We start from the raw sequence: 27,179 nt of genomic DNA on the forward strand, positions 1-27,179 counted from the left end.
TTCCAAAAATGACTAAATTTTTTTTGAATCAAAATACCCTAATCTGGAATGTGAAAATCCTTGTTTTTTTATTGAAAAAACAAACTTCTTCAATTACTCAATCTTTACGATAAAAAACTTTTTTGAGGGGAATTGTTTTTTTTTTTTTCCACCAAAGATTGGGATATTTTCTCTAAAATTTCCTTATCTTCATTTCTTAATTTGGTAGGAATTCTTTTATGTTCCCCAATGATATAAAAGATAAAATAAGAAAAATTGAGAAACTAAACCCATTTTAGAAAAAAAACAAGGGTTACACGGAAATTATTTATTTTCTTCTCATTAATTAAAGAGACAAAACAAAATTGAAAATAAAACAATTAGTCAAATTGTAAAATCAAATAAAACGAGGGGCGTTTGTTGATTGAATAAATAAATAAATAAAAAATTTCTTTAAGGTGGGAAGGGAATAAAGGTTTTTTTTTTTTTTTTTTTTTTTTTGTAAGAGATTGAATAGAGTGTAGTTGACCATGGTCAAGGGATATGCTATCAATTTGAAACTACCTAAGTAACTCAAAATGTAGAGGGTATGTTCAACTCAAGATGCTCTTTTTTTCTGTTATTTTTGAGGATAGACAATTCCTTTCTATTAGTCTCTCATAAAAGACCATGATCAAGATATATATGATCAATTTAAAAAGAACATAAAATAGCTAAAATATTCACCAAAAGGGGTGTATTTGTAAATTATCAAAAAACCAAATGGTCATTCATAGCCACTTTCTTATAATCAACAAATGCAAAAGCAAGTAACCTCTTATTTTTTACTCTTTGACTCTTCTTCTCCTTCTCCTTCATGTGCATCTCTTATCAAACCTTCTTTTAAAATCTCTCACATCTCCTTTTCATTTTCAAACCTCTTATTGATGCCCTTAGAGAGTCCAGTCATACTCTGGGATCTAATTTTTCACTGTTGAAATTTTTGATAAGCTTGGTTCTTATTGGTGATGCAGCACATAATGTTCATCCTTTGGCTACATGTTCTCTTCCAAATGGTATGTTATTTGTGAAGGCTTGAAGGATATTATGAAATCAAAGGTTTTGCATTCCATGTATAATTATGGTTATTTGTGTGAATGTAACTGTTGAGAAAGTTGACAAGGGATGTGAGAGGCTATGGATTGCCTAGCTATAACAGATGAAGTATGAATGTCCCTTTTTAACTTAATCTTCTTTCCGATGAGCATCATCTTTTTGCTAGTTGATTAGGTCATATTTTTAAGACAATACAACGACCTTTTCTTTCTTAAAAGTGAGATTAAGACCAATGAGACAAGGGGATAGATCCGTGATAAGTGGCCATGGACATGGTTGGAAACTCTACTTGGTCAAAGAGGGGAGGATGTTTGTGAACCTGTATGATTTGTCTAGTTAGCTATTGGGAAATGAATAACAGTTAATTTGGCTTGTCCGATTACATGGAACAAGAGAGTAGAAACGAATGATGATTTGTTTTGCCTGATGCGTGGATTTATTCATTCGCCATGATTAATGATTATGAATCTAGAAAGGAAACTTTGTCAACTTTTTGATTTGGTGATTCTTCCTGAACTTTGTTATGAGAACTATAATTTGGTTCCATAGGTTTATATATATATATTTGGTATTATGAATTATGTTATAATCCTTATTCCAGCTTCACTTGTCTCAGTTTTCCTACTTGATGCATATTCTTTTCTTCTCATGTGCAGTGTACAGGGGAAACAGTGTGCCAACAATTCTCCTTATGATGCAAAAGAGCTTGTATTCTGAACAAGGCCTTCAAGTATGTTTCTTTTTTCTTTTATTGTTGTACGAATCTACTAAAAAAAATTGTTGTGAATACCATTTAGTGTGTTTTTTATGATGTTGTTCTTACCTATTTGTGTTTGAAGGCAAGGTATATTTCGAATTAATGTAGAGAATGGCCAAGAGGAGTATGTATGGGACCCGCTTAGCAGGGGAAACAGTGTGCTAACAATTCTCCTTATGATGCAAAAGCGCTTGTATTCTAAACAAGGCCTTCAAATATGTTTCTTTCTTCTTTTATTGTTGTATTAATCCACTAAAAAAATTGTTGTGAATATCATTTTGTGTGTTTTTTTATGATATTGTTCTTACCTATTTGTGTTTGAAGGCAAGGTGTATTTCGAATTAACGCCGAGAATGGCCAAGAGGAGTACGTACGGGACTAGCTTAACAGGGGAATTGTACCATTTGGAATTGATGTGCATTGTCTGGCAGGTTTGATAAAGGTATTCATTTGGGAATTTGTAACCTTTACTAACCATAGTTCTCCTCGTTGTTTTGTTTGTCAAACTGGTTGGACAGCATACATTTAACAAATAACCATCTTGAATAAGACATTTTTAGTCATGACTATGTTTCTTCTCATAAATTTGTCAGATCCTTATGTTGTCAACTTAGAATTTTAGACTTTAGCGTCAACATATAGTCTTTATGAATCTGTAAATAGATCCTCTTGCTTACACTTTAATAATCTGTTTTTATTCTATGCTGAAATTTTTGTCTAAATTGATTACTGGGTTTCTTTTATGTTCAATAGGCCTGATTTCGAGAACTTCCTATTGGGGTACTCGATTCACTTGCGCCGAAGCAAGAAATGCACTGCAACACAAAAGAAGAGTGCACTCAAGTTGTGAGCTTACTCCTTTCAATGGAAACCCAGTTTGCTTGACTGGGCAATAAATCTGATGGTAGATGTCGTTCAGCACGAACACCACAATAAGATGAATGCATGGAATATTGCGATGGTTTTTGCACCTAATATGACTCAGGTTACTGAATATCTATGATTTTTTTGTTTGTATGTTCAATTATGGGGAACAAAGTTAATTTTGCTTAGCAAAAAGATTCATGGGGTTCACTGCAGCAACACAAGTTGGCCTTAGAACCTACTAAATGGTGGATCTTGTCTGTATTTCTGTTGTCAATCTGTACAAATAATGAGAGCTCCTTGTATGCTTGAGGAAATTGAATATGGTTTTCTTTTTAATTCTTTGTCTTAAGGCATTTGCTGATAAAATTGGGTTCCCATTCATGGAAACAAGTGCAAAAAATGCTACTAACGTGGAACAAGCCTTCATGGCTATGGCTGCCATAATCAAGAACATATATCTCGTGTTCTAATATATAAGTTATGGAGGTAACTTAGAATATTTATTTGTGAGTTTGGAAAACTAGTGTACACACAAGTTGTCACAGTTTTAGATGAAAAAAAAATAGTTGATACTTTATCTCAGTGTATCTTTAAGTTGACACTTTATCTTAGTGTCAACTATAGGGACTAAATTATTCTGCATACTTGTATTAATCCTATTATATTTTTAATGATAGTATGCATCTTCCATCGATAGTTTGGCTGTTTTTTATTTCAACAATATTATAGTAGGGGAGGCACCTGCATCTCCAGCTGTAATGAACCTTGCTCGACACATAGTAGAGTGCCCCAGTTTGTTTTTAGAAGTAAGTTATGACTTCTTTCTTAGCAAAACACTTCCATTGATTATTGTGCAACTTTTAGAAGATGATTATCGATAGGTTTCTTAGTGACTGCATGCAATTTCTTTTAGAAGAAAAACCAGCAAGCATAAATTGAAGATGAAAGGCCTAAGAAGGCATTCAAGCTGCTATTGCTTAGATGCCTCCATGTTCTCCATGTGTGTGCTGGCAACAAAGTAAGGGTATGAGATGGGGTTGCTGTGAACAGCCATATGGCATGATTGGAAAAAAAAAAAACAATGGCGGCTGCTATTGTGGACATGAAATGGCAACAACTGGCTACTATTGCATGTGAAAGAAAGTGATGGTAGTGTGGCCTGAGCATATGTGTGTACTACTGTGGGTAGTGAGAAGTGGCAATGGCTACTTTGGCTTGCTACATTGACAGCAGATGGCAAGCACATCTAAAAAAACATGTTAAAAGAATGAAAGCAGCAACTGTGCTTGTAAGCTAAAGGTGCAAGGATATGTAAGAGGTGGCATAAGTAAGAGGGAAAGACAAATGGCAAGTGGGACAGCAGGTATGTGTGCTGGGTTTTAATGAAATGAAAAAAATAGAAAACAAATAGTGAAATGGAGGTGTAGATACGTGATTTCGTCATTACGATGACCACATCTACTAAGGTTAGGAGTCGCCACAATTCATATTATAAGTGGGTGTGAATGGTCACCCGATGTGCATTTTTTGAAAAAGTGACATTTTTGACGTTTAGTGACTCTCGATGGATAGGAACTAATCGAACATTAAGATTCAGGGTAAGCGGGTCGGTTGGAGAAAAGGGAAGGTGTTAGGCACGCTTTTCTCCCCACTAAATAGTGGTAACCTCAACTCAACTCGGTCATTTTAATCGAAAATAAAAGAATAAAAACGAAGTGTACGTGTTGATAATGTGTACCCTAAGTAGGGATTTATTTTTGGCTTGATTATAGGATCATCCCATTAAAGGGGATGATCCTTATAAACCTTTGCCTTGAGAAGAGAGGAGGGGATAATAGAAGAGAGATGAGGAGAGGGTGTAGAAGAGAAGGGGGTTATTTTGTTGCACCCACCTTGTATCTTCGATCTTCTTTTCTTCTTCTTCTTTGAGTCTTCTTGAGTCTTTAGTGATTTAAGAAAATACAACTCTTGTATGGTTAAAGGAGTAGAGAAGAGCTGATGAGAGAGATGTGTAGTATGTGATTTTTTTTTGTGAGACTTGGGGAGGATTAGTGTGAGAGAATTGGTAAGATTTTTCTTAATGAGAATGGGTGATAGTTGTTAGTAGTGAGAGTTGGGGGAGAATTTTTTTGTAGTGAAAGTTGGGGGATCTTTTTTTGGGAAGAGGAGGAAGGTATTTATAGATGTTGAGGGGTTAGTTTAGAGATATAATGGGGTGAAATGAAGAGAAGTGGTAGAACAGTGTGGGGTTTAAAAGAAATGTGGGGGTAAATTAGAGATGATTGAAGGGCATTTGTATAAGAAGGGTAAATGGGTTGTTTTACAATCCAAATCGGTTGGATCTTTCAACCCATTTTGGTTGAGTATTAGATGGAATAAAATAAATAAGAGTGGTTGAGAGGATGGGATTGTGTAAGAGAGTAATTAATTGGTGAAGTGAATTGAGGGGATAAGATTTTAATTAAAAGAAGGGTTGTGTAAGAGGGTGGTTAATGATATTTTGGGAGGGTGTGGGAGATGATGCCATGTGTTAAAATGGGTGAAAAATGAAGGGTTGAGATGGGTTGATAGGAGAGGTTGAGTGTTTGATTTGAGATGATAGGTGTAGGTTTAGGTTGTAGATGTGGGTTTTGTAGGGAATAATGAGGGTAGATTAGGGGAAGTATAGGTTAGGGGTATGAGTAGATTAGATTTTTTTAGAGAAAAAGTGATGGGTTGATGTGGGTAGATTAGGGGAGGTATAGGTTAGGTAGGGGTGTGGGTAGATGATGTTAAGAGAAAAGGTGATGGGATAGGTTGGGGATGAGGGATGTGAGTTGGGGTGATGACATGTGTCATATTTGATTATCAATATGGTGATTGGTTGATGTGGGTAGTGGTTTGTGGGTTAGGATTATGGGTTGGATGTGAATTGGATATGGATAAAGGCTGTGGGCTTTTTAGTGTATTGGGCTTCGGTTATGGAATGGTTTTGGGTTATTAGATTGGGTAGGGTTTGTTTTAGATTGGATTTTTGAGGGTGGGTATGTTTTAGGTTTTTGGTGGCGTGGGATTGGATTTAGGTTAGGGGATAAGGTGAGAAATGTAATTTGTGAGTGTTGAAGGTTTGCGGGCTTTAGGTGAGCCTAGGGTATTTGCGGATTCGGAGGCAGAGCAGTGATAGTAGAGGAGGGGTAGGCATCCCAAGTCTCACATTTTTTAATTTATTAATTTTTTTGAGATTTTTGAAATTATTGAATTAATCAAAATGCCACGTGTTGGCAAATCGGGCTTTTTAGCCCGTTGGTGAACTTTATCGAAAATTTGGCATTTTTTATTTTGGAAGCGGAGCGGTGAATATTGGGAAAACGTAAGGTAGGCTAAGTCCTTTTGGTGGACCCCCTAGACCCTTAGGGGGTCTTAAGGGCCTTGATTCGATCAAAATGTCATATTTCGATTGATTTGGGCTTTTGAGGCCCGTTGGAAATTTTTATTAAAAAATCTGTATTTTTGGGTCCTTTCAAGTAGTAGCCCGTTCAAATTGAGGTGTCTACAGGAGGGATGTTATTTCTCCAGCCACATGGCTATGTTAAAACAAAAAAATAAAATAAGAAGTGGAAAAGGGGTGTGAGGTGATATATGAAGCGTTAGTAACTGCTTTTATAGCTTAAGAACATAGGAATCTCACTAGGGACTCAATACTCCGAAACAACAAAAGAGAACTCTGACATTATCATCTTGAATAGTAGTTTTTCTTCTGTGGCCACTGTCTTCAAGTCAGGAATATGTGTGATCGATGTTTTGTAGATTGCAAAAATGTAAGATTGAGCAAATAATGAGATAACACTTTGGTGAGTAAGATTCGTTCCATAGGGACAATCGTGATTCACATTTTTTTCTTCGAATTGAAACTGTTCGAGTTGTATATGATGATAAAATAAAGAACAAAAGAAAATATTGACAAGCAAGGGTCGAACCATAGAAACAACATTAATCTAAATAATTTTTTTACTTCAGATCCAATTCAAGTTTACAGAAACAATTAAAAATAATTTTTGAGAGAAATTTATCTAAAATAAATTACTAAAATAAAATATTAGAAATATGAGAGAGAGGTGTAGATTAATTGGATCCACATTCATAAACTTTATCAGTGAATTCTGATTTTCTTTTTATTTTGATCCACTAAAAAAAGTTAATGTTTGTGGATCGAAAAATCTAGCTGAAAGTGCCCTCGATCTGTGGGTTGCGGATCCATTTTTTTTGGGTTTGAGATTTAGAAGTCGCCACATAGGTTTACGGTTTAGGAACCGAAAGATGACTCAAAATCGGGAAAATATATTAATCTATGAAAAAAAAGGGTCCGGGAATCACGTTACGGGATCAGAAGGTGTTAGGCACCAATCCCGCCCGGTAAATGCTGGTCTCTACTTTTTTCAAAAATTATTACATTGCTAAAAACGACGTAAAAAAAATCTAACTTACCTGAGTGATTGCGATAATTAGTTCCCTTAAAGCTGATGGTGAGCGTCCTCGTGTAAGTTTTCTTATTTTTTTATTCATTACTAGATCTGCTTCTGATCCCAAGATGAGGTATCCTCTTCTTAGATCTGAGTTTTTTTTTTTTTTTTTTTTTGTTAATATTTTTGGAGGGTTTCTAGGTGTTTTTTGAACAAAAACTAGAGTTTGGATGTTAGGTAAAGAGTTGGAATTCCGAATTTAGGATTTTAGGAAGGCTAGGGGTCGTTTTTGACCTCTCTTTCCTAGGATTTTATTTTACTTGCGAGATTGGATTGTGGAGGCTCCTATTTATAGAGTTTTTTGTTAAGTTTATAAGTTTGACTAAGTCTCTTTTAGATAAGTGAATTAGGGTTTCATTAGGGTTTGGAATTAGGGTTTTAATTCTTACGTACAATGAAATAATATATTTTTAAAATTTTTGGAGAAACTCCCTAATTATACTTTAATTCTTTAGACTGTAGATGAAGGGGTCTTTTAATAAATGTCAAGTGGGCTCCATTTGAACAAGTGGGATACCACTTAAAATTTGGTCTGTGGGCTTAATTAATTGATTTTATTTGTTTAAAATTTTAAACTTAATTTATTAAAATTTTACTTTACGTTTATTAATATTTTAATTATTAATTTTAAAATTTAAAATTTTTAAGATTGAAAAATTACCGTTTTGCCCCCGAAGAAGACTTTTGTGTTTCGAGGTCATTTTTTGACATTTTAGAATGTTTTGAAATTAATTTTTCGTAAGAAATTCAATGAGAGTATCGATTTGTGTTATTTATGGATTTTTGATGTGAAATGATTGTCAACCCTATGAATGGTATTTTCATAATTTTGTCAAATTTTATGAGAATTTGTAAAATAATTTATTTGATTTTAATTTGTTGTTTTATGTGTTCTAAAGAGTTTTTCTAAGCTTAATGTAGGCTCTATGGATGTTTTGATGTTAAGGGTATTTTACAAATTTAACCATTTTTTAGTGTTTTTGTCGTAAAACTTTTTTTTGCCTAAAGAATGATAATTTCTCCGTTTTGGATCATATTTTCCTAGCGTAGTGTAGTTTCTAAAGTTTTGTTTGCTTGAGATACCACATCTAAATTTCTGAAACATATCTATTAACAAACAAAAAACATTGGAATATTCATCTATCATTGGGAACCTTCGCAGTCGGGTTGACGAGTAATCAAACTTCAACCAGTGATCAATCACAACCACAAGATGCACCACCAATGCCAACCGGCTCTGCTGCCTGATGGAATCCTCGGCTCTCCATGGTGAGATTTAAATCTTCTTATTCTTCTTTACACGTTAATGTACACATTCCAACGGCTCTAAATTTCAAGGATTATTCCAAGGACTCTAAATTTCAACAGTTATTCGAACTACTAAATATCAATGGCTATTTTTTATTAATAATTAGTTTTTTTTATATAAATTGCCAATTGACGTGGCAAGTGCACAAAACGCTAGATCTTTTTCCTTGTATATCTTGAAGAAAAAGATCTATGGTTCTATGCACTTGCCATTTCAACCATGTACATTTTAGCGCGTCAATTTATCCCACTATTTGATCAGATTGATTCTCTTCTAATTTATTTGCTCTTTATTTTTCCCTTCCATAAATATATTATAAACAGTACCTTGCAAAATATTTTGGGGGTGACAGTGTTTATGGGATGAAAACTCATTGGGTTAGTTCGGAAAAATTAGCTAAACTAGTCGATGAAGAATGCTTGGGAGTGTGTCGTCTAGCTGTTTCTCACAAAGTTGGGATGCTTAAGACGTGTTTAGAGATTTATGAATGAAGATGGACTAATATATGAAAGATGATCTGTTTTGGACTGCTTGGGTTCCTCAAAGAGATCTAAAATATGTTCTTCAACGTGTTTGTATACAAGCTGGAGATGAGATTTCTATTTGTTAGACTAGCTCTAAATGAATGTTTTAGATCCAATATGGACATATATCCAGTCTTGGATGAACTAGCATCATCAATTAGCACCCTCAAACACCCATCATCAAAAAATAAAAATAAAATATTAGCACCCTCAACTTGGAATGTGTCCGTAGATTTAAAGGTCATCTCCTTGTATTAACTCAACAAGTTAAGAAGGAATACTGGGCAACCACTTGTCATCTTCACAGCTACCTCTTGTTTTTGCCTCATACATTCTAGTTATAGGAATGCCTTTTAAGGTCCGTGACGGAACAAAAGGAAAGAATGGAGGCCTATTCAATTAGCAATCAATAATTCTGCACCGCTCTCACTATGCGTTCAATAATCGGAAAGGGCTTTGAGCAGTACTATTTTATCATCAAGCTAACATGGAAGCCTAAGTGAGTTCTTCAACATCAAACAACTCAAAATGTTGTTAGAGGCATATTTTGTTGTCATTAATGACATCCTTAGTGAGTTGTAATCAGTAAGAGATGATATTCTGCATTCTAGAAATAGAAACTTCATTGAAACTTTTTCTTCTTGTGGAACGAAACTTGATACTAAAGATTTTTAAATTTCATTGTTGGTGTCACAGCGGAAAGAGCACATAGGTGACATTGAAGATCTCATCAACATTAAACTGGTGAAAAAACTTGACAGAAAAACTTTAGATTTTCCTTACTCATTTGCTTTCTAGTTTGAAAGTTTATGAATATATTAATGCGCTTAAACAGGGCCATATTCAAAATCAGCTGATATAGTTTGAGTAACTATACACAAGTTACTGGTGGAATAAAAGTAAAAACAAAAAGAGGATATATGTTTTATCATAGCTTAATGAAAGCAGTATGATGGTCATCTCATTTTCCTTTACATTTGTGCCAACTTCAACTTAAATGATTGTGTATTAACTTTTTCGTTCCTTCTCATAGATAAGAACTCTGGGCAGGCTAAGATCACGATTCTAATCTTTACGTGGAGCCTTCAACGCATATTTGGTGCCTTCTAATAAGACCCGGAAAAAGGGATTTTCTTTCTCCAAGCGTTTTGCTAAGGTTAGCTAAAGGTAAAGAATTTTTAATTGTCGTCAGGTTATCTATTGAGTAAAATTAATTAATTTATGCATTATGGATGAGTAGTTGGCATGAGAGTGTGGTTTAGGATTAAAATTTTCACTTGAATGGCACAATATGCTAGGATGAGTTATTTCACTTGTCCTAGCCATCTGTTTGAGCTTGTTAGGCTAACAATGGTCTTTCTCTTTCTTGATGGTCTTGTTATGATACCTTTTCTTCTAATAATAGGGTTTGATGGTATTAGTGGTTTGATTCTGCCATCACTAATTCGGATTCTTGTTCTGTTCCGTTGATATAGGCACAATGTCGTAAATCCTTGTGTTTTATGGGATTGTGTGAACTTTGATATTTCAATTTTTCTACAATGTTAGATGAAGGAGTTAGGATTCAATGGGTTAGTGCCATGGCATATTATACATGGCAACTGTCTCATCCATTCTATTTCATGAAAATAGAATGAATGTATAGATGGCAATCAATCATTGGATGCCCACATCCCTTGAGAGGAGGAATCAGGAATGTTTATTAGCTTTATTGGGATTATAACCATAGCAGCAGTGGCAACCAGTAAGTGGTAAAGCAAAATCCTATAGTAGAATGAGATGGGGATACTAAAAGAGAGAAAAAGATCAGAGTGACAGAGAGGAAACTCATTATTACAATGGCCTTCAAGTGGGAAAAAAAGTGTGTTAGAAAGAGACTAGACTCTAGAGTCAGAGAAAATAAAAATGGAGTCTAATGAACCCAAAAGATTAGGAAGAACCCCTCACTCCACAACCTGTATGACTTCAATCTAAAGTTATTATGCAAATTACATTCATATCATATAGATCGATATTACTTAGCAAAAAAAAGAATGATATAGATTGATATACTTGCTGTCCACTTTCTCCATTTCTAGATAAGAGTGTCAAAATCACTTGTGTATATTGGACATGATTTCAAGTATATATATATATATATATATATATATATATATATATATATATATATATATATATATATATATATATATATATATTTATAAGTTATGATTTTGAGCATGAGACTTCCTCCATACCTAGTATTTTGCATGTTTAATTTCTTAGGATTCTTTCTTTCCTATTATTTTTGTATATATATATATATATATATATAAATTATTGTTTCATTGGAGACTTTACTTTATTACAATATTAGAGCCAGAACTTAAAGAAATGAGAGCAGTTTTAATTGACAAATTATCGTGTTAGATATGTTGATATTGGAATAGAAAGTGATCCATTGACATTCTTAATCTTTCCAATTGTATACACCCATCAATCCAAATTTTATTTCTTTTTATGTGGTTTATTTTGATTTATTGAGTGGTTTATAAGTTAAGAAAAAAGTAGTTATTATTGACCAGACAAAACAGTGCGATCATGCATACCAAAGATGCACAAGGGACCCAATCGCATGTTGTGGGTGATGGTGCATTCCGCCTCTCTCTCTCTCTCTCTATTTTCTCTCTCTCAACACACTCACATATAGGATACTTATTAGAGATTTGACCCACGGTAAGTAATTATAACTAATCATTGGAAATCTTTGAGCACTAATTATCCCTTTTTTTTCTTCTTCTTAGCAGCTAAGATGATGTCTTGGACGTTAATATGGTTGTTCGCACTAATGGCCGTAAGCCCATATGCTTTAGTAGAAAGACAGACATACGTCGTTCACATGGACAACACCAAGGTCATGGCCTTGGATCGATCCCTCGCTAATACTAAGAGATGGTACGAAGCAGTGATGGACTCTATTGTCGAATTCTGAACAACAGAAGATAAAGAACAAGAAACACAATTCTCTCAACTCCTATATGTCTACAAGAGCACCATCTCTGGCTTTGCTGCAAAGCTCTCAACCAAAGAAGTTGAATCATTAAAAAACATTGATGGGTTTCTCTATGCGACCCTGGACAACATGTTAAAACTACACACTACACATACTCCTCAGTTTCTTAGCCTACAAAATGGCAAAGGACTTGGCTCCAAATTTGACCTCTGATGTGATAATTGGTGTTGTTAACACTGGAATTTGGGCTGAGCATTTTCTCTTCAGTGACACTGGCATGTCACCCGTGCCTATTTGTTGGAAGGGAACTTGTGAGCAAGGCATGAAGTTCTCATCTTCGAATTGTAATAAGAAGCTTATTCGTGCCAGAGCCTTCTTCAAAGGGTACGAGGCAGTTGCGGGACGATTAAATGAGGCAGTCGATTATTGATCAGTAAAGGATAATGAAGGGCATGGGACCCACACTGCTTCGAATTGTAATAAGAAGCTTATTGATGCTCAATTGCTTCTATTAGAACTTGTTTAATAATGGAATTTCAATATATAATATGAATTGTGAGTTGTTTAACTTAATTTGGAACTTGTTTTATGATTTTTCTTTTGTTTTTTTTTTTTTATTTTTCTAATTTTTATTATTATTATTTCATTTATTGTGATTGGTGAATTAGAGGACCGTGCTATTGTTTGTTAAATCTCCAAATTCGACGGTCATACTCTATGAAATTTTTTTTGTTTTTTTTAAGGTCGTTCTCCAATAATTTAATAGTCCAGGGCTGTCAAAAAAAAAAAATTCTACAAGAAAATATTTTACAGGAGGGTCTGTCAAATTTATCAAAATTTGACGGGCTAAGACCGTCAAATACGGGCTTTTTCACATAGTGTTGGACCGAGCATTTAGGACTGCATTAGAGTGCTGAATAGACTACATAGGAGCACTCCATTTCATCATCCGTGGCAGGCCATCGGTGTGGTGATTTAACTGCTTTTTTAAACCCTCGTGATTCCCAAATTGCATTCAAAAAATTCTTTTAAGGAATCGTAGTAAATTTAAAGGCATGCACGGAGGCAAGGGAGTCAAGTGGGCTCATCATAATAGGCGTAGGCGTGGTAATGGGCCTTAGATCAAGTCACCATAAGATGGATGTTTGGTGGCTAAACCTCAGTTGTTGTGGTGTCTTCATCAGCAAATCAATGGACATGATACCACTGGGATGATAAGGAGTTGTGGTAATGGATTTTCTGCAGACTCAATAGAAGAGGTCGATTCATCGAAGAGAGTTTGATTCGATTTTGGGTTCCAATTTGAAAAATATCGTCATGGAATGTCCCCTAGACGCACTCTTTGGTGGATGGTGTAAATAAGAAGTCAAGTCAGACAAAGAAACTAAATTAGAAGTAGAGGAACCCATAATGATAAAGGGGAGTACAAAAAAATTACTTGCTATGAGATGTAGACACGTCCCATGGTTTGTTGAAGACATTGAAAACCTGTATACAGGGGTGGTGGTATACAAGAAAGACCCAGGTTGTAAAAGTCCATCATGAGGATTTGGATTAAAGGTTGATCTCAGTAATTTGAATTGTTGACCTAGGGGCATTAATAAAAAATAAATAATAAAAAATTACTAATTAGATCATCAAGGTATCATCGAAATTTGGGGGCAGTTAAAAAGAAATCTCTAATGTAAATAATAAAAAATTAATAATTAGATCATCAAGGTATCATCGAAATTTGGGGGCAATTAAAAAGAAATCTCTTCATTAGGGTAATTTTTCAAAAAAAAAAAAAAAAAAAAACCTATATTAAATGATTTGGATTAGTTGGTCAAGATGTCGATTTTTCTATGGCCAATAATACATTTTGGTGGTGACTATAAATTCAAAAGGCATTAGTCATGAGTGAGGCCCTGACTTCAAAGTTCAAACTTTCAAACACTCGTAGTAAAGGTCAAAGTTAATAGAACCCATTTTCATCACCCTCCACTCATTTTCTATATCTTTTTGTTTTTTTTTTTCCTTTCTATCTGCCATCATCATCATCTTCTTCTTCTTCTTTCTTGTTCAATCTGATTCCATCCCAAATGAATCAAAATAACTTATTCACATTCAAAGTGTTCTTCCCTTTTTGGGTAAATTTAAATATCATCACCTTCTTCTTAATAGTAGAAATCGCTCTATCTGTTGACCAACAATTCGAAGCATGTAAGCCTTGGAACTGTGGCAATAACATAAACATAAGCTACCCTTTTTGGGTCCAAGGTAAGCAAAATCGCTCTTGTGGTTTACAAGGTTTTGAGCTTACATGCAAGAATGACAAGCCAATTCTCAATATGTCGGGTGATGATTATGTTGTACGCGATATCTTCTATGAAAATCAATCAATTTGGGTCACTAATGCTAAGATTTTGGCTAATACCTGCCCTTCTTCCATTCAAAATCTTAGCCTTCCTCCCACTCTATTCAGTTTTGGGCCTAGCCATGCTGAACTCTTTCTCTTTTTCAATTGCACCGCTCCGTTTCCTAGTAAGGAGTACCAATTCAATCCCACTGGTTGTTCTACTTATAATTCGACTCGACGTTCTCTAGCCTTGTTCAGCCAGGATCACAACTTCAATTATTTGATGAACCATTCGGGAAATTGTGAAAATAATGTGGTTGCGGCGGTTGATAAGGATGATGATAAATTGTTATATAGGGACGATATTAACATATTGTTGGGCAATGGATTTCATTTGGTATGGAAGGCAATAAATTGTAGTGTTTGCCAAGGAAGTGGTGGGCGTTGTGGGTTTGATTACAGCAAAAACAATTTCATGTGTTTCTGCACCGATCGTCCGCATCGAAAGCATTGCCATGGTAATAACTCACTCTATGACTTCTCTTTTCATTTCTCATTTCATTAGCATTTGTTTATATTTATTATTAATTATTATTGTTGTTGATGTTCCTTCTCTGTTTTTTATTACTTTTCCTTTCTTGTTTTATAGTTTTTTGTCCAAATTGTCATTAAAAATGGCATCCAAGAATTAGAATACTAGGAAGTCAAATTAATGACATGTCATTTTCAAATCATAACATGTCTATCCTCTTTCATTTAAAATTGCACAAACTCTTTCCTTTCCCAAATGCAAGCTTGGGGGTTCTTCTACTTCTCATCTAACATTCTTTCACACATTTCATGATTACATGGGTTACACATGTTTTTTATGATAAATTATCATTAATGATGGAAAAGAGTATTGAAGAAGGCTGGGAAGACCTACCCAGAAGAAAAAAAAAAACTCCTCTAAAGGAGGTTGGTGTCTCTATGACCTCAATGAAACTTATCCAATATGGCGACTTGGAAAACAAAAACGAAATGACATGAGTTCTATTCTTTAGAGTATAGATAATGTTATATGCTGCTTCTCACCATTTTAACCCTTGTTGAAATTTAGCAAACCCTGATTTGAGCCATGTGGTTTATCTGAAAAGTATGGTGGAAAAGAGAGTATCAAGTGCTGTAAATGAAATAATAATAAGGATTGAAGTAGTGACCTATCAGTTTGGTCTTGTTTGTGATCAGTTTCAGGTGTTGCAGGGAGCAATGTAAAACTGAAGATTGGAATAGGTATGATATCCATCATCTAAAATTTCTATTGTTGAACTCTGACATTTGTGTAAAAAGCCATCATTCTATTTAAATTCATGAAAAACTCATTTATCAAAAAAATATATATATATATTCATGAAAAACTGATTAGAACAAATTCTTTCATGAATTCGTAGTTCATTATTAATCTGATGTAATGCAGAATTTAGATTGAAAAATAAACAAATGGAAATTGTTAGCAACAATCCTCCAATAATGGAATAAGTCCTGTTGTAACATGTGTAAGTGTTATCAATTTCAATTATATTAGAGGCAAGATATATAGTCTAATAAGATATAACCCAATGACTTTATAATGCCATCTTAACTGTTATAATATATTTTATTAAAATGTTTTGTCTAATCAATCTCTTAAGAACATCTTTGTTTACGGATTCTTTAACCTAAAAAAACACCTTTAGTTTGTGTTATTAGATATATAAAAACCAAGATTTTCATGAATACTTTCATGTAAGAAGTCACATAAATAAGTTTTATTTAAAGAAATGAAGAGAAAATATAAAACAAAAGGGTTTATATTTTGTTTTGAAACAGACCTAGTCTTTTTATAATGGTATGTTCTTTTTCTAACTTGTCACCATCTTTTCAATCATTTATATTCTTTATTTTCTAGAGGAAATTTTAATTTTTATAGAATTACTGTATTTTTAGAAGTCATAAGGGCTAACAATAATGGTCTTTATATCATGGGTGTTATTTATGTAGACAATCTAACACTATAATGGCATTGCTGATGGTTGTTAATACCTTCACCAAATCAATACCCCCTTAAGAACATATTTTTGTGTGATTGACTTGCACTAATCAAATTAATGTTCATTGAATGTGCGAGGCAGAGTTAGGATGTTGAGATTGATGTGTTACAACTGGCAAAATAAACTTAGAAATGAGAGCATCCATGGAAGTTTAGGAATAGCTCCAATAGGTGCTAAAATTACAGAGCTGCTATTGACACCCCAACTTTTACATATTACACCCCATTTTCTTCAATTATTTATCACACCTCAATTAAAGAGTAAAACACACTATTCAAACACTACAGAAGTTTGACTCAAATTATAATTTCAACATTACAAAACATAAGAACACTCACTTAGAAAATTTCAGTGTTTGTTTACAATTATGATTAGGCTCATATAAAATCGTAAACCCCAAAAAATAGAAATTTAGCAAAGAAATAGAAAATGAGAGAGCTTCAATTAACCATTCACTATTATTTAATTGTGGTGTAATAAGTAAAAGTTGGGGTGCCAATAGCAGCTCTCTAAAAGTAAAGGTAAGTTATTATAGATAGTTTGGGCATATGCAAAGAAAGCTAATAAAAACAGCAATGAGATGGAATAATTTGATGCAAAGTAAGGGCATTCAATGGACAAGAGGAAGACAGGAAATGACATGGATAGAGTTGGGAAGAAAAGATTTGCTGGAGCTTCCCATCTGGTTCATTATGGAGTTAAATGGAAAAAATGGATTCATCCCCACAATCGGGGAAGGTGTAGATGATGATGATTATGTGTTCATGTCAAAAGTTTATTAGTTTATTTTAAGATTTTATCCTGCATAGGGTTTAGCTTAATATAAAGAGAAGAGGCTACAACATTTTTGGTACATCTTTACTTTTGTAATTCAGATAAATCAAGAACAATTTATCAAATAATTTTTATGCCTAGTAAATTATTCAACTGAACTCCCAAGAGATTACAATATTTCAGAGAGCCTCAATCCTTATATCCATAACAATTTTGTCCATCCAATGTATAATATCTCTAAGAAGCCCGCAAAAAAGATGTTATATTATTTTCTATTCCCTATGACTTCTGTAAAATACGTTTCTACAATTTTGGTCAATTTTGTTGGATGCAGAAAAGATTTTTCTCAGCCATCGTTATGGAAATATACCATCCAATCATATATATCTTGAAGAGTTTGATAAAACTTATCAAATATCATCACGGCCTGGATTTATGTGTCCAATAGAAATAGAGAAATTATAAATTAGAAGATATAATTTCTTTAATCAGGTGGTGGATCCTCTACTATTATTTGCTACAACTCAAGTTTAATGTTAATTACACAAAATACCCATGATGTGCCTACACAAGTCTAGCATCACTGGTTTGTAAACCAAAATAACTAGTACATAGTAAGAATAAATTCCTATAGGGATAGCTGATATATGTGGGAATACATCTTTCACTGTATACTCTTTGAATTCGGACTAATAAATGATTGAGATAATGTCATCTTATCTTATAGAGACTATATATGTGTCATCTATTTAATTAGAAGCCTAGTCTCTCTCAGCTATGATTATTTCAGGTTAATAAGAAACTGCACAAACAAGTTTTTTCACTTTGTTGTCCAAAACCCTTTGTACCCATCCTACAATATGTTTCTTGAGAACCTACTTTCATCTCATGAAAATTACAGGAATGCCCACCTAATGTGATTATGCATGAAGATTGATTATCTTGATATAAATCACAATGAACAAAATTTATATATGAGGAAAATGGATTTGCCAGGACAAATATTTCAAACATTATTCTTAACAAATTTTTTAGGGTCTCAGCCGTAATTTGCAAATATCATTAAAGAATATCGGTGTCAAAGTTCCAGCATATTTCCAAGGATTTTTCCCTGAAAATAGCATAAATGGTGTTCTAAATCTCTCATAAATAGGATAACGAATTTGAAAGTCCACCACCTATTAAGACCCTTCTGAGTCAAAATTTTTTTTATTGAAAATACCTAAAGATTCATTTTGTAAAACAATTAGTAATGGTTGAAATAAACTAAATCGGTCCAACCTGACATGCTTAGTCAATAGTTACATTGAATTTTTGAAATGATGGTAAATTTTGCAAATTTATCAATTAAAACATAAATCAAGTGCCGACATAGCTAAGTTGGTAAGACGTGTGGAGTGTTATTGCCATGTCCTAGGTTCAAATCCCATTCTACCCAACTTCACCTTTCTAACCGTTAACCCCTTCACTATATATATATGGGTCGGGTTCCTGCGACACACATATAGACAACGTGTTTGTCTTATATGGGCAAAAATGTTTGGAATGGGCTGATTTTTTGTGAGGATGATCTCTGTAATGAGGGGATCATCCTGGCAAAAAATCATCCCATATTCCAAAACTTGTAACCCCATCAAAATTGATTTACAAAAATTGGACGGTCTATAATTTTTCAACAAAAATTGGACGGTCTAGAAGTTTCATAATGAGCTGATTTTTGGCAAGGATGATCTCCTCACCACAGAGATCATCCTCACAAAAAATCAGCCCATTCCAAACATTTTTGCCCATATAAGACAAAACACGTTGTCTATATGTGTGTTGAAATGGTTGTCGTTTGAACCTGACCCTCTATATATATATATATATATATATATATATATATATATATATATATATATATATAGTTAATTCCAATATTTCATGCATTTTATTTTTTACAAACCAAACACTACAATTTTACATGATCACTAGAAAATATTCTCTTGATTTTATCAGTGCCTCACTGTAGTAAACTTTTAACATTACTTTTCATGTAAAATTGAACTTTTCCTACACTCTTCTTACTATACATTCTTCACAATTTTACATGATGGTTTCTATTTTTCAACATGTTAGTCTATTTAAACTCTGTATTATCTTTCTTATTCTTTCAACCTAGAACATTAATATATCATGGTTCCAAGAGTAAATTACTTGCCTTTTGTCCTCTGTTCTTTGCTCACAGGTGTTTCAATAGCTGGAATCATTGTTATAGCTACAATGGTAGTTATATTATGTTGCTTGAGAAGAAAATTGTCTTTAGATAAATTGTTCTTTTGGATGAAGAAAACAAAGAATTCTCAAAGTTTTGAGTTGTTTCTAACGAATCATGGATCTGTGAGTCCAAAAAGATACAAATATTCAGATATCAAGAAAATGACAAGCTCCTTCAAGGAAAAATTAGGCCAAGGAGCTTATGGTGACGTGTTTAGAGGAAAGCTATTTGACGGGCGTATGGTGGCTGTGAAGGTATTGAGAGAATCAAAAGGTAACGGAGAAGAATTTATTAATGAGGTCGCAAGTATTAGCAGGACTTCCCATGTTAATGTCGTCACTATGCTAGGTTTTTGTGTTGAGGACTCCAAAAGAGCTCTTATCTATGAGTTCATGCCCAATGGATCTCTTGAAAAGTTCATATATGATGAAAAACCATTACAGAAATATCCTCACTTTCAATGGGAGACGCTATACAAAATTGCTATTGGCATTGCTCGGGGACTAGAGTACTTGCACCGTGGTTGTAACACACGAATAGTACACTTTGATATAAAGCCTCATAACATTCTTCTAGACCAAGACCTTTGTCCGAAAATTTCTGATTTTGGGCTCGCGAAATTGTCACTTACAAAAGAGAGTATCATATCCATGATGGGTGCTAGAGGGACTCCAGGGTATATTGCACCGGAATTGTTTAATAGAAACTTCGGAGGAGTCTCACACAAGTCAGATGTATATAGCTATGGAATGATGTTGCTCGAAATGGTTGGAGGAAGAAAGAACATTGACGTAGGAGTAGAAAATATTAGTGAAATATATTTTCCACTTTGGATTCACAAGCGTCTCAATACATGCAGGGATCTAGGACTACGTGGAGTTATAACTACAGAGGATAGAGAAATTGCACGAAAAATGATTTTAATAGGTTTGTGGTGCATACAGATGGATCCATCAAATCGGCCTGCAATGAATAGAGTGTTGGAGATGTTGGAAGGAAGTCTCCATGAATTGACAATTCCACCCATGCCATTTTTCACTTCTCCTTCGAGATCATGAGCAGCATCTTCAACCACATCAATTATGTAAGACAGTTATTCTATGCTGCATCTGAATATTTCTTTCAATCGGGAGGAATTAAAATCCATTTCATTTGATGGGAAAATAAGTAATTTATGTTTTTGTTCAGATTATGAATACATGTTATAGTAATTTGTTTTGTATGTCTAAGATTAATTGCAGCAGATGGATGATAATATAAAGAATTAAGGATATAATTTCACTTTCTATAATTTATATAAATATTTATTGTATGGAGGCAAGTGTGATTGTGATATTGATTGATTTTTTAATTATGTAAAATTTTGATTAGTTTTCTAATTTCTTTGAAGTATACTTGCATTATATTTATTTTATTAAAACTGGGTTTGTTGGGTTACATTATTATCTTGAAAAACAATTAGTTATAGAGTTAGAAACCGGATTTAAGTGTGTGATCAAAGGGATGGTAAATAGCCAAATATCAAACAATCTAGAGGATGGTCATTTATCGTCAATGTTGTATCTCTCAAGCTTAATTCTACGATCTTTTTTCTATGCAAAGGAGGAGCTAGGGCCATCCCCGCGCACCTATTTCTATCATTTAAAGAAAGGGAGAAGTCTCCAATTGCATGTTTTTGATAGAAAGGAAAAGGTTTCCTCATGTTTTGAAATATAACTAAATTTTATTCATGAATTTACTCTCTCTATATAAACAAAGAGAGAAGAAATAAGTTTTGGAAACAACTTCTAAATTTGCACTTAATAGCTTGTTAAACTTACTAACTTAAACAACTACTAATTAGTTATGATTCTATTTTGAGCAAGAAAATGGGAAAGTTTGTTTAGATGATAATTCCTTCTACCAATCCTCTAATATGGGTCATGCCCTCCTGATGAATAAAAAAAGACTTTAATTGGAGCCTGTTCTTCGTCAAGATTTCTATTGTCATCTATGTTGTCATTGACAACAAATTCCGAGCCACTTGCTTTGAATCCTTAGGTTGCAAGGAAAATTTTATTGGTTTGGAAGTCGAAGTTGGTACAGTTTCTCTTATGGCTTCTTATAATGAAATAATTCAAAACATCAAATCTTCTTAGCCGGTCATTTCTATCACAAAGTCCTTAAATGAACATATCAATCAAGGCTCGCTTGGACCACCGCCTCTATATGTTTTGCAAGATGTTTGAGTTCATTTTGGTTAGTTCCCACACCTTGTCCCAATTGTACCATCCAAGTTTTCATAATTAATTGATTTGAAATACGTCAACATAGTTGTCAGTATTAAAAATCTATGACATCATCAAAATAAACGTTGTTAACGAACATAATGGGTCAACGAAATCTAGGGTGCAAACCTCATCTTACATTTCACGGGGTAACTTTCGCCTATTTCGCAAGGGAATTTACTAAAATACCCCAATATTTTCTATATTAAGAAGGATTGGTAAGCAAGGTATATAAATCTAGGAGTGATTAATGCTAATTACAATTTCTAGATTAGGCTTACCTTCTATATCTTGGTTGATGTAAACTTTATAATAATCTATTAAGATTCATGTAATGTTCATCCAAGATTCCTAATAAAATTAGTTTTCTACATTATAGATCGTTTCAATGTAATTTATTTATATGATTTGTGTGGATTTTTTAAGGAAAAATAAGAATTTTAGGATAAAAATAAAAATATTTGGAAGGAGGTTGAGACAAGATCATCTTGAAAAAAAATAAAATAAATAAAAATAGTTCCTCACAAGAAAGACCGAGGTCTAGGTGGTATGTCATCTATTTCAGCTTTCCAAATTTGTAAAATAGTAGTACCTCATGAAAACCTTAAACAAGTTAGTGTTTATAAATATTACACATAACTGGAGAGCTTGAAAAAATTGTTAGACAAAAAATATCTTAATGTATAAAAATCTATCGCGCTTTCACTTGTTGTATGTCTTGACCTGGTACTTTTGACTGTTGGGGTAACAACTGAGTCAGCTTTAGTCCTATTGTGATCTAAGTATCCAAATAATGGTTTTAAAATCCTCTCGCCTTCCTAGTTCGTATGACGAGGTAAAAAAAAAAATTTCTTATTTTCTTATAGATAAGATAACAATTACTTAATTACTTTGTATAAAAAATAATAATAATAACCCGATCTAGTAGAGTTTTTTATATTTTAAAATGATTAAATTAGTCATTTTGGATCTTAGACAAGGCAATGTGAAGGACCATTCACATTGATTATCTCGCTTGGTCTTCTCCAAGACTAGGATTACTTCCCCAAAGGTCATCTCGATGTTGGACAGGTTTTAAAATCGTGTTCAAAATACTCTTTGATTTATTTGAAAACTACCTAATGGAGGTCGACATTGTAAGCATCAAAATTTTAAAGAGGCCTTCATAAATTTTATAAGTCAAAATAAAGTCCTTAACTTCACAGTTAGACCCACAAGTCTAAATTGAGAATCCATTAATCGGAACGGGCTTCATATGTTTAGGTGTGGGTTTTCGTAAATAAAACCCATGATCTAACTAAATCAAGTGATCCACATATTAAATATTGGGCCTTATACCTAAATAAATGAGTTTGACCCAATAATAATCCATAGAATCCTTAAATGGGATTTGGACAAATTTAGCCTTTTAAATAAATTAATTAAACCTCTTTAAGTTAGGGGTATAATTGGAAAGCTAAATTACTTTTAAGTCTATAAATACAAGAGCCTCTTTCATGGAAAGGGGATCTGGATCACTTTCTCTCAGAAGACAGAAGCTTTCCCTCTAGAGAAGAAGAAGCTCTCAAGCCCTCCTCCAGAGACAAAGCAAGGCTCTTCAGAGATCCGGACTCCGACTAAAGAAAAGATCAAGCGTAAAGCCCTTCTCCGGAAGCCAAGAAAACCTTCTCAACCGATAAAGCGTGAAGCCCGGAGAGAAGAAAATCTACAGAAGCCTCTACAGAAGATCAAGCACAAAGTAAAGCTAACGTCAAAGCATCCTTCTCAGCCGATAAAGCACGAAGCTCGGAGAGAAGAAAAGCTACATACGTCATCATCATTATTTTTGTACTTGACTATTAATCAGAGGAAACACTGAGATCTGTATCTACTTTTCATCAAAAAATCAATAAAATCATTTGCGATTATTTTTCACGGATCTCGAGGTAGATCCGTTTGAAATTTATTGTCGACAAATTTCTGGCACACCCGGTGGGACTATCTCAACATCTCATCTTTCAGTCAACTGAAAGAACATCACCTAAAGCATCAATGGCATCTCGCAACGTCAACGCTATCGCATCTGCCACTATTGAGAAAGGTAAGAAAACCCTTTCTTCCAATCTTGAATCTGATCAAGTTACTAGTCGCGATCATCATGTGACACGAACAAAGACAAAGACTGGTGGAATCAAGCTAATGGAGCCTCTCCAGCATCATTCCAAGAAACGTGCCACAAAAACGGCACTTACCACGAAAGAATCATGGGCGGACATAGTAGAAGACGACTCGTCAGATTCTGGATCTGATTCGAAGTCAAGCGAGGGATCATCTAGATCTTTATCGATCACTTCTCCGTCACAAACTCACACATCCATCAGAGCAGTAATGGCAGCTGGTGCACTAACGATGGAGGAACAAGTTGCTCAAATGGCAGACACCATCAACAAGTTAACAAAAGCAATGGAAGAAAAAGATATTCAAATTGCAACTCTCGCCAGCCGTTTGGAGCAGAAAGACAAAGAGAATGAGTCGAGTGCTGGACCCTCACGTCCTCCAGGATTCACCCCTGAAGCATGCATGGCTCTACACGAAGAGGAACAACGAGCAGACTATTCTGGTTCACGAAAAAGCTACTCGAGATCCACCACAAGGCTCTGTTGCTTCGCTTTCCGTTCAACAACTACAAGCAATGATTACTGACATCATTCGTGCTCAGTATGGGGGCATGCCACAATCCTCATTGGTTTACTCCAAACCCTACACTCAACGCATCGAACAAATGCGTCTTCCGGCAGTATATCAACCACCAAAATTCCAACAGTTCGAAGGAAAAGACAATCCAAAACAGCATATTGCCCACTTCATCGAAACTTGCAATAACGCCGGTACATTCGGTGACTTCATGGTGAAACAATTCGTTCTCTCCCTCCGCGGTAATGCGTTTGATTGGTACACTGACTTGGAACCCAATTCAATAGATAGTTGGGATCAACTTGAAAGAGTGTTCCTTGGCCGCTTCTACAGCACTAGAAGAACAGTAAGTATGGTGGAGCTTACTGCCATCAAACAAAGGAAGGATGAACCAGTCATTGAATACATAGAACGATGGAGAAATCTTTCCCTTAACTGCATGGATCGACTCTTTCAATCTTCTGCTATCGAGATGTGTGTTCAAGGGATGCACTGGTAACTCCTTTACATTTTGAAAGGAATCAAGCCACATACTTTCGAAGAGCTGGCTACTCAAGCCCACGACATGGAGCAAAGTATAGTTGTGCATCAAACTCCACGACTAAGCGAGCCTCGAAGACAGGAAAAGAATGACGGTAAGTCCTTCAAAACTAAAGAAGTCTTGTCTACCACCACCAGTAAACCTGTCAAGATCACAGGTAAGAGAAGAGAAGATCAGCCGCGAGCTGATTCAACACAAGAAAAAGGAAAAGCTTGGAAGACTCTCAAAGAGCTTGAAGCAAAAGAGTACCCTTTTCCTGATGCTGATGTCTTGGGCATGTTCAAAGAGTTGCTGAAATTAAAGCTCATTGAACTTCCAGTGCCCAAACTACCCGAGGAAGCAGGTCGCGACAATGATCCGAAGTATTGTCGCTATCACAGGGTGATCAGTCATCCGATTGAAAAATGCTTCGTTTTCAAAGAGAAGATTATGGATTTGGCACGTCAAGGGAAAATTGAACTTGACTGTGTCGAAAATGTTGCTACTTCCAACATGACCTCTGTCACTTTTGGATCTTTTAATCCAATACTCTTGACAAGTCAGTATGTTACGCAGATTCCATCTCCTCAGATCACCAAAATTTTACCTAAACCATCACAACTCATGCCCATACATTTTGATGTTGAAAAGGCCTATCCCACGCTGGGGGCAAGGCCACATCAAAGAAAAATCATAACCTTTTCCACTTCACTTCAAGAAGGACCACAATCTCATTCGGCTTCAAAATCAAAGTCAGACATCTCAGAGTCTGCTTCAGTTGATGATGAAGGGTGGGCAGTTGTCACTCGTCGAAAAAGACATCCTACATATGTGTCGACTCCTTCTATTTCGAAGCCAAAGAGAAAGAGAAGAAAGTCAAAACCAAGTACAGGGTCAAAGAAACAAAAGAGAACAACAAAGAAGAAGGCTTTCCGAGTTCCGTCCGCAGACCCCGAAGACATCCTTCAGTAACCTCCTCGTCTACCGATCACACTTCTAGAATTCTTACCCAAGAAGCTCTTTAAGGAAGTCTGCACGGTTTCATGTCATCAAGTGGAAGCAGAAATGCTAGAAGATGATGTCGGTGATAAGTTAGAAGAACATCCTACTACTTCCAGTGAGGGAGATCAACGACTTGAGAAAGACAATAGCACCTCGGAAATAAAAGATTCACAAGTCGATATGGATTTGTCCAGTGAATTCCAAAAAGTTCAGCTTACTTCAAAGTAAAGCTCAACTGATTCAAAACAGGAAATTCAACCTGACATAGATCCACAACAAGACAGTATGTGTATGGCCACAATCACCTTCACTGACGAGGATCTCCAATTGGGGTCTCGACCTCACAATAGGCCTCTTTATGTTACAGGTTATGTGAGGGAGACTAAAATTCAAAGAATCCTCCTGGATTGTGGTTCTGCGGTTAACATCATGCCAATTCGTACTATGAAACAAGTTGGCATCTCATTGGATCAACTTGCTCGCAGTAAGTTGATGATTCAGGGCTTCAACTTAGGAGGTCAAAGAGCGATTGGCATGATAAGAGTCAAGCTTTCTATCGCAGATTTGGAGTCAACAATACTCTTTCATGTGATTTATTGTAAAACTTCATATCACTTGCTTCTCGGCCGACCGTGGCTGCATGAAACTGGGGTAGTACCATCCACGTTACATCAATACTTCAAATATTACCAAGATGGTGTGCAGAAACGTGTGATAACCGAAGATCAACCGTTTGATAAGGCAGAAACGTATTTTGCAGATGCGAAATTCTATTTTGAAGGGGATGTCATTCAAGAAGCACTTCCAGTTTCGATACCTCCTTCGAGTAAGCAAAAACCTGACAAAGGAAAGCATGCTATGAATGATGTCGATAAGATTTCTCCCGGTCCTCCGCTTCAAAAAGAACGAAGTGAGAAGTAAAAACCAGAAACTCAACAGATGAAAGTGGGTCAATCAATGGTGGACGTGTCATTCACAGTTATATTGCCAACCCCAATGCTTCGCTACGTGCCACAATCGAGATGGAAGCCGGGACAATCACCTTTCGAAGAGATTTCTTCAAAGACTAAACTTCATGTCTCTAAAATCGAATTGGAAACGTTGAAAGAAGAGTTGACATTCCCGGTTACACCTATCCAAAAATCTTACATAGTAAGGACACCCGTGGAAAACGTTGTCCCAACTACGTCAATTGTGAAGAACCATGAAGATAACTTGGCAAAAGTAGAGTCCAAAAGTTGGTTCGGTCCTAAAACT

The 27,179-nt window shown here is 34.9% G+C and overlaps 1 protein-coding gene and 1 long non-coding RNA gene across 2 annotated transcripts in view; both read left to right on the forward strand.

Moving 5' to 3' along the window:
• The window catches only part of LOC147394326 (LEAF RUST 10 DISEASE-RESISTANCE LOCUS RECEPTOR-LIKE PROTEIN KINASE-like 2.3), a 44,969-nt gene extending 24,188 nt beyond the window's left edge, over nt 1–20,781 (forward strand). Inside the window, exons 2-3 of the mRNA XM_086453877.1 lie at nt 15,588–15,632; nt 19,431–20,781. Of these exons, the coding sequence (XP_086310003.1) occupies nt 15,588–15,632; nt 19,431–20,518 (1,133 nt within the window). The 3' untranslated portion in view covers nt 20,519–20,781. The remainder of the gene's footprint in view (nt 1–15,587; nt 15,633–19,430) is intronic.
• Nucleotides 917–2,559, forward strand: LOC147394328 (uncharacterized). The gene is made up of 3 exons (XR_015181832.1): nt 917–1,182; nt 1,731–1,804; nt 1,914–2,559. It is a non-coding gene; the product is annotated as an uncharacterized LOC147394328 (long non-coding RNA).
• Nucleotides 20,782–27,179: the final 6,398 nt, after the last annotated feature.

This window comes from Akebia trifoliata, chromosome 9 (genome assembly GCF_017979445.1).
Source record: "Akebia trifoliata isolate Shusen 1 chromosome 9, ASM1797944v1, whole genome shotgun sequence".
Taxonomy (NCBI): domain Eukaryota; kingdom Viridiplantae; phylum Streptophyta; class Magnoliopsida; order Ranunculales; family Lardizabalaceae; genus Akebia; species Akebia trifoliata.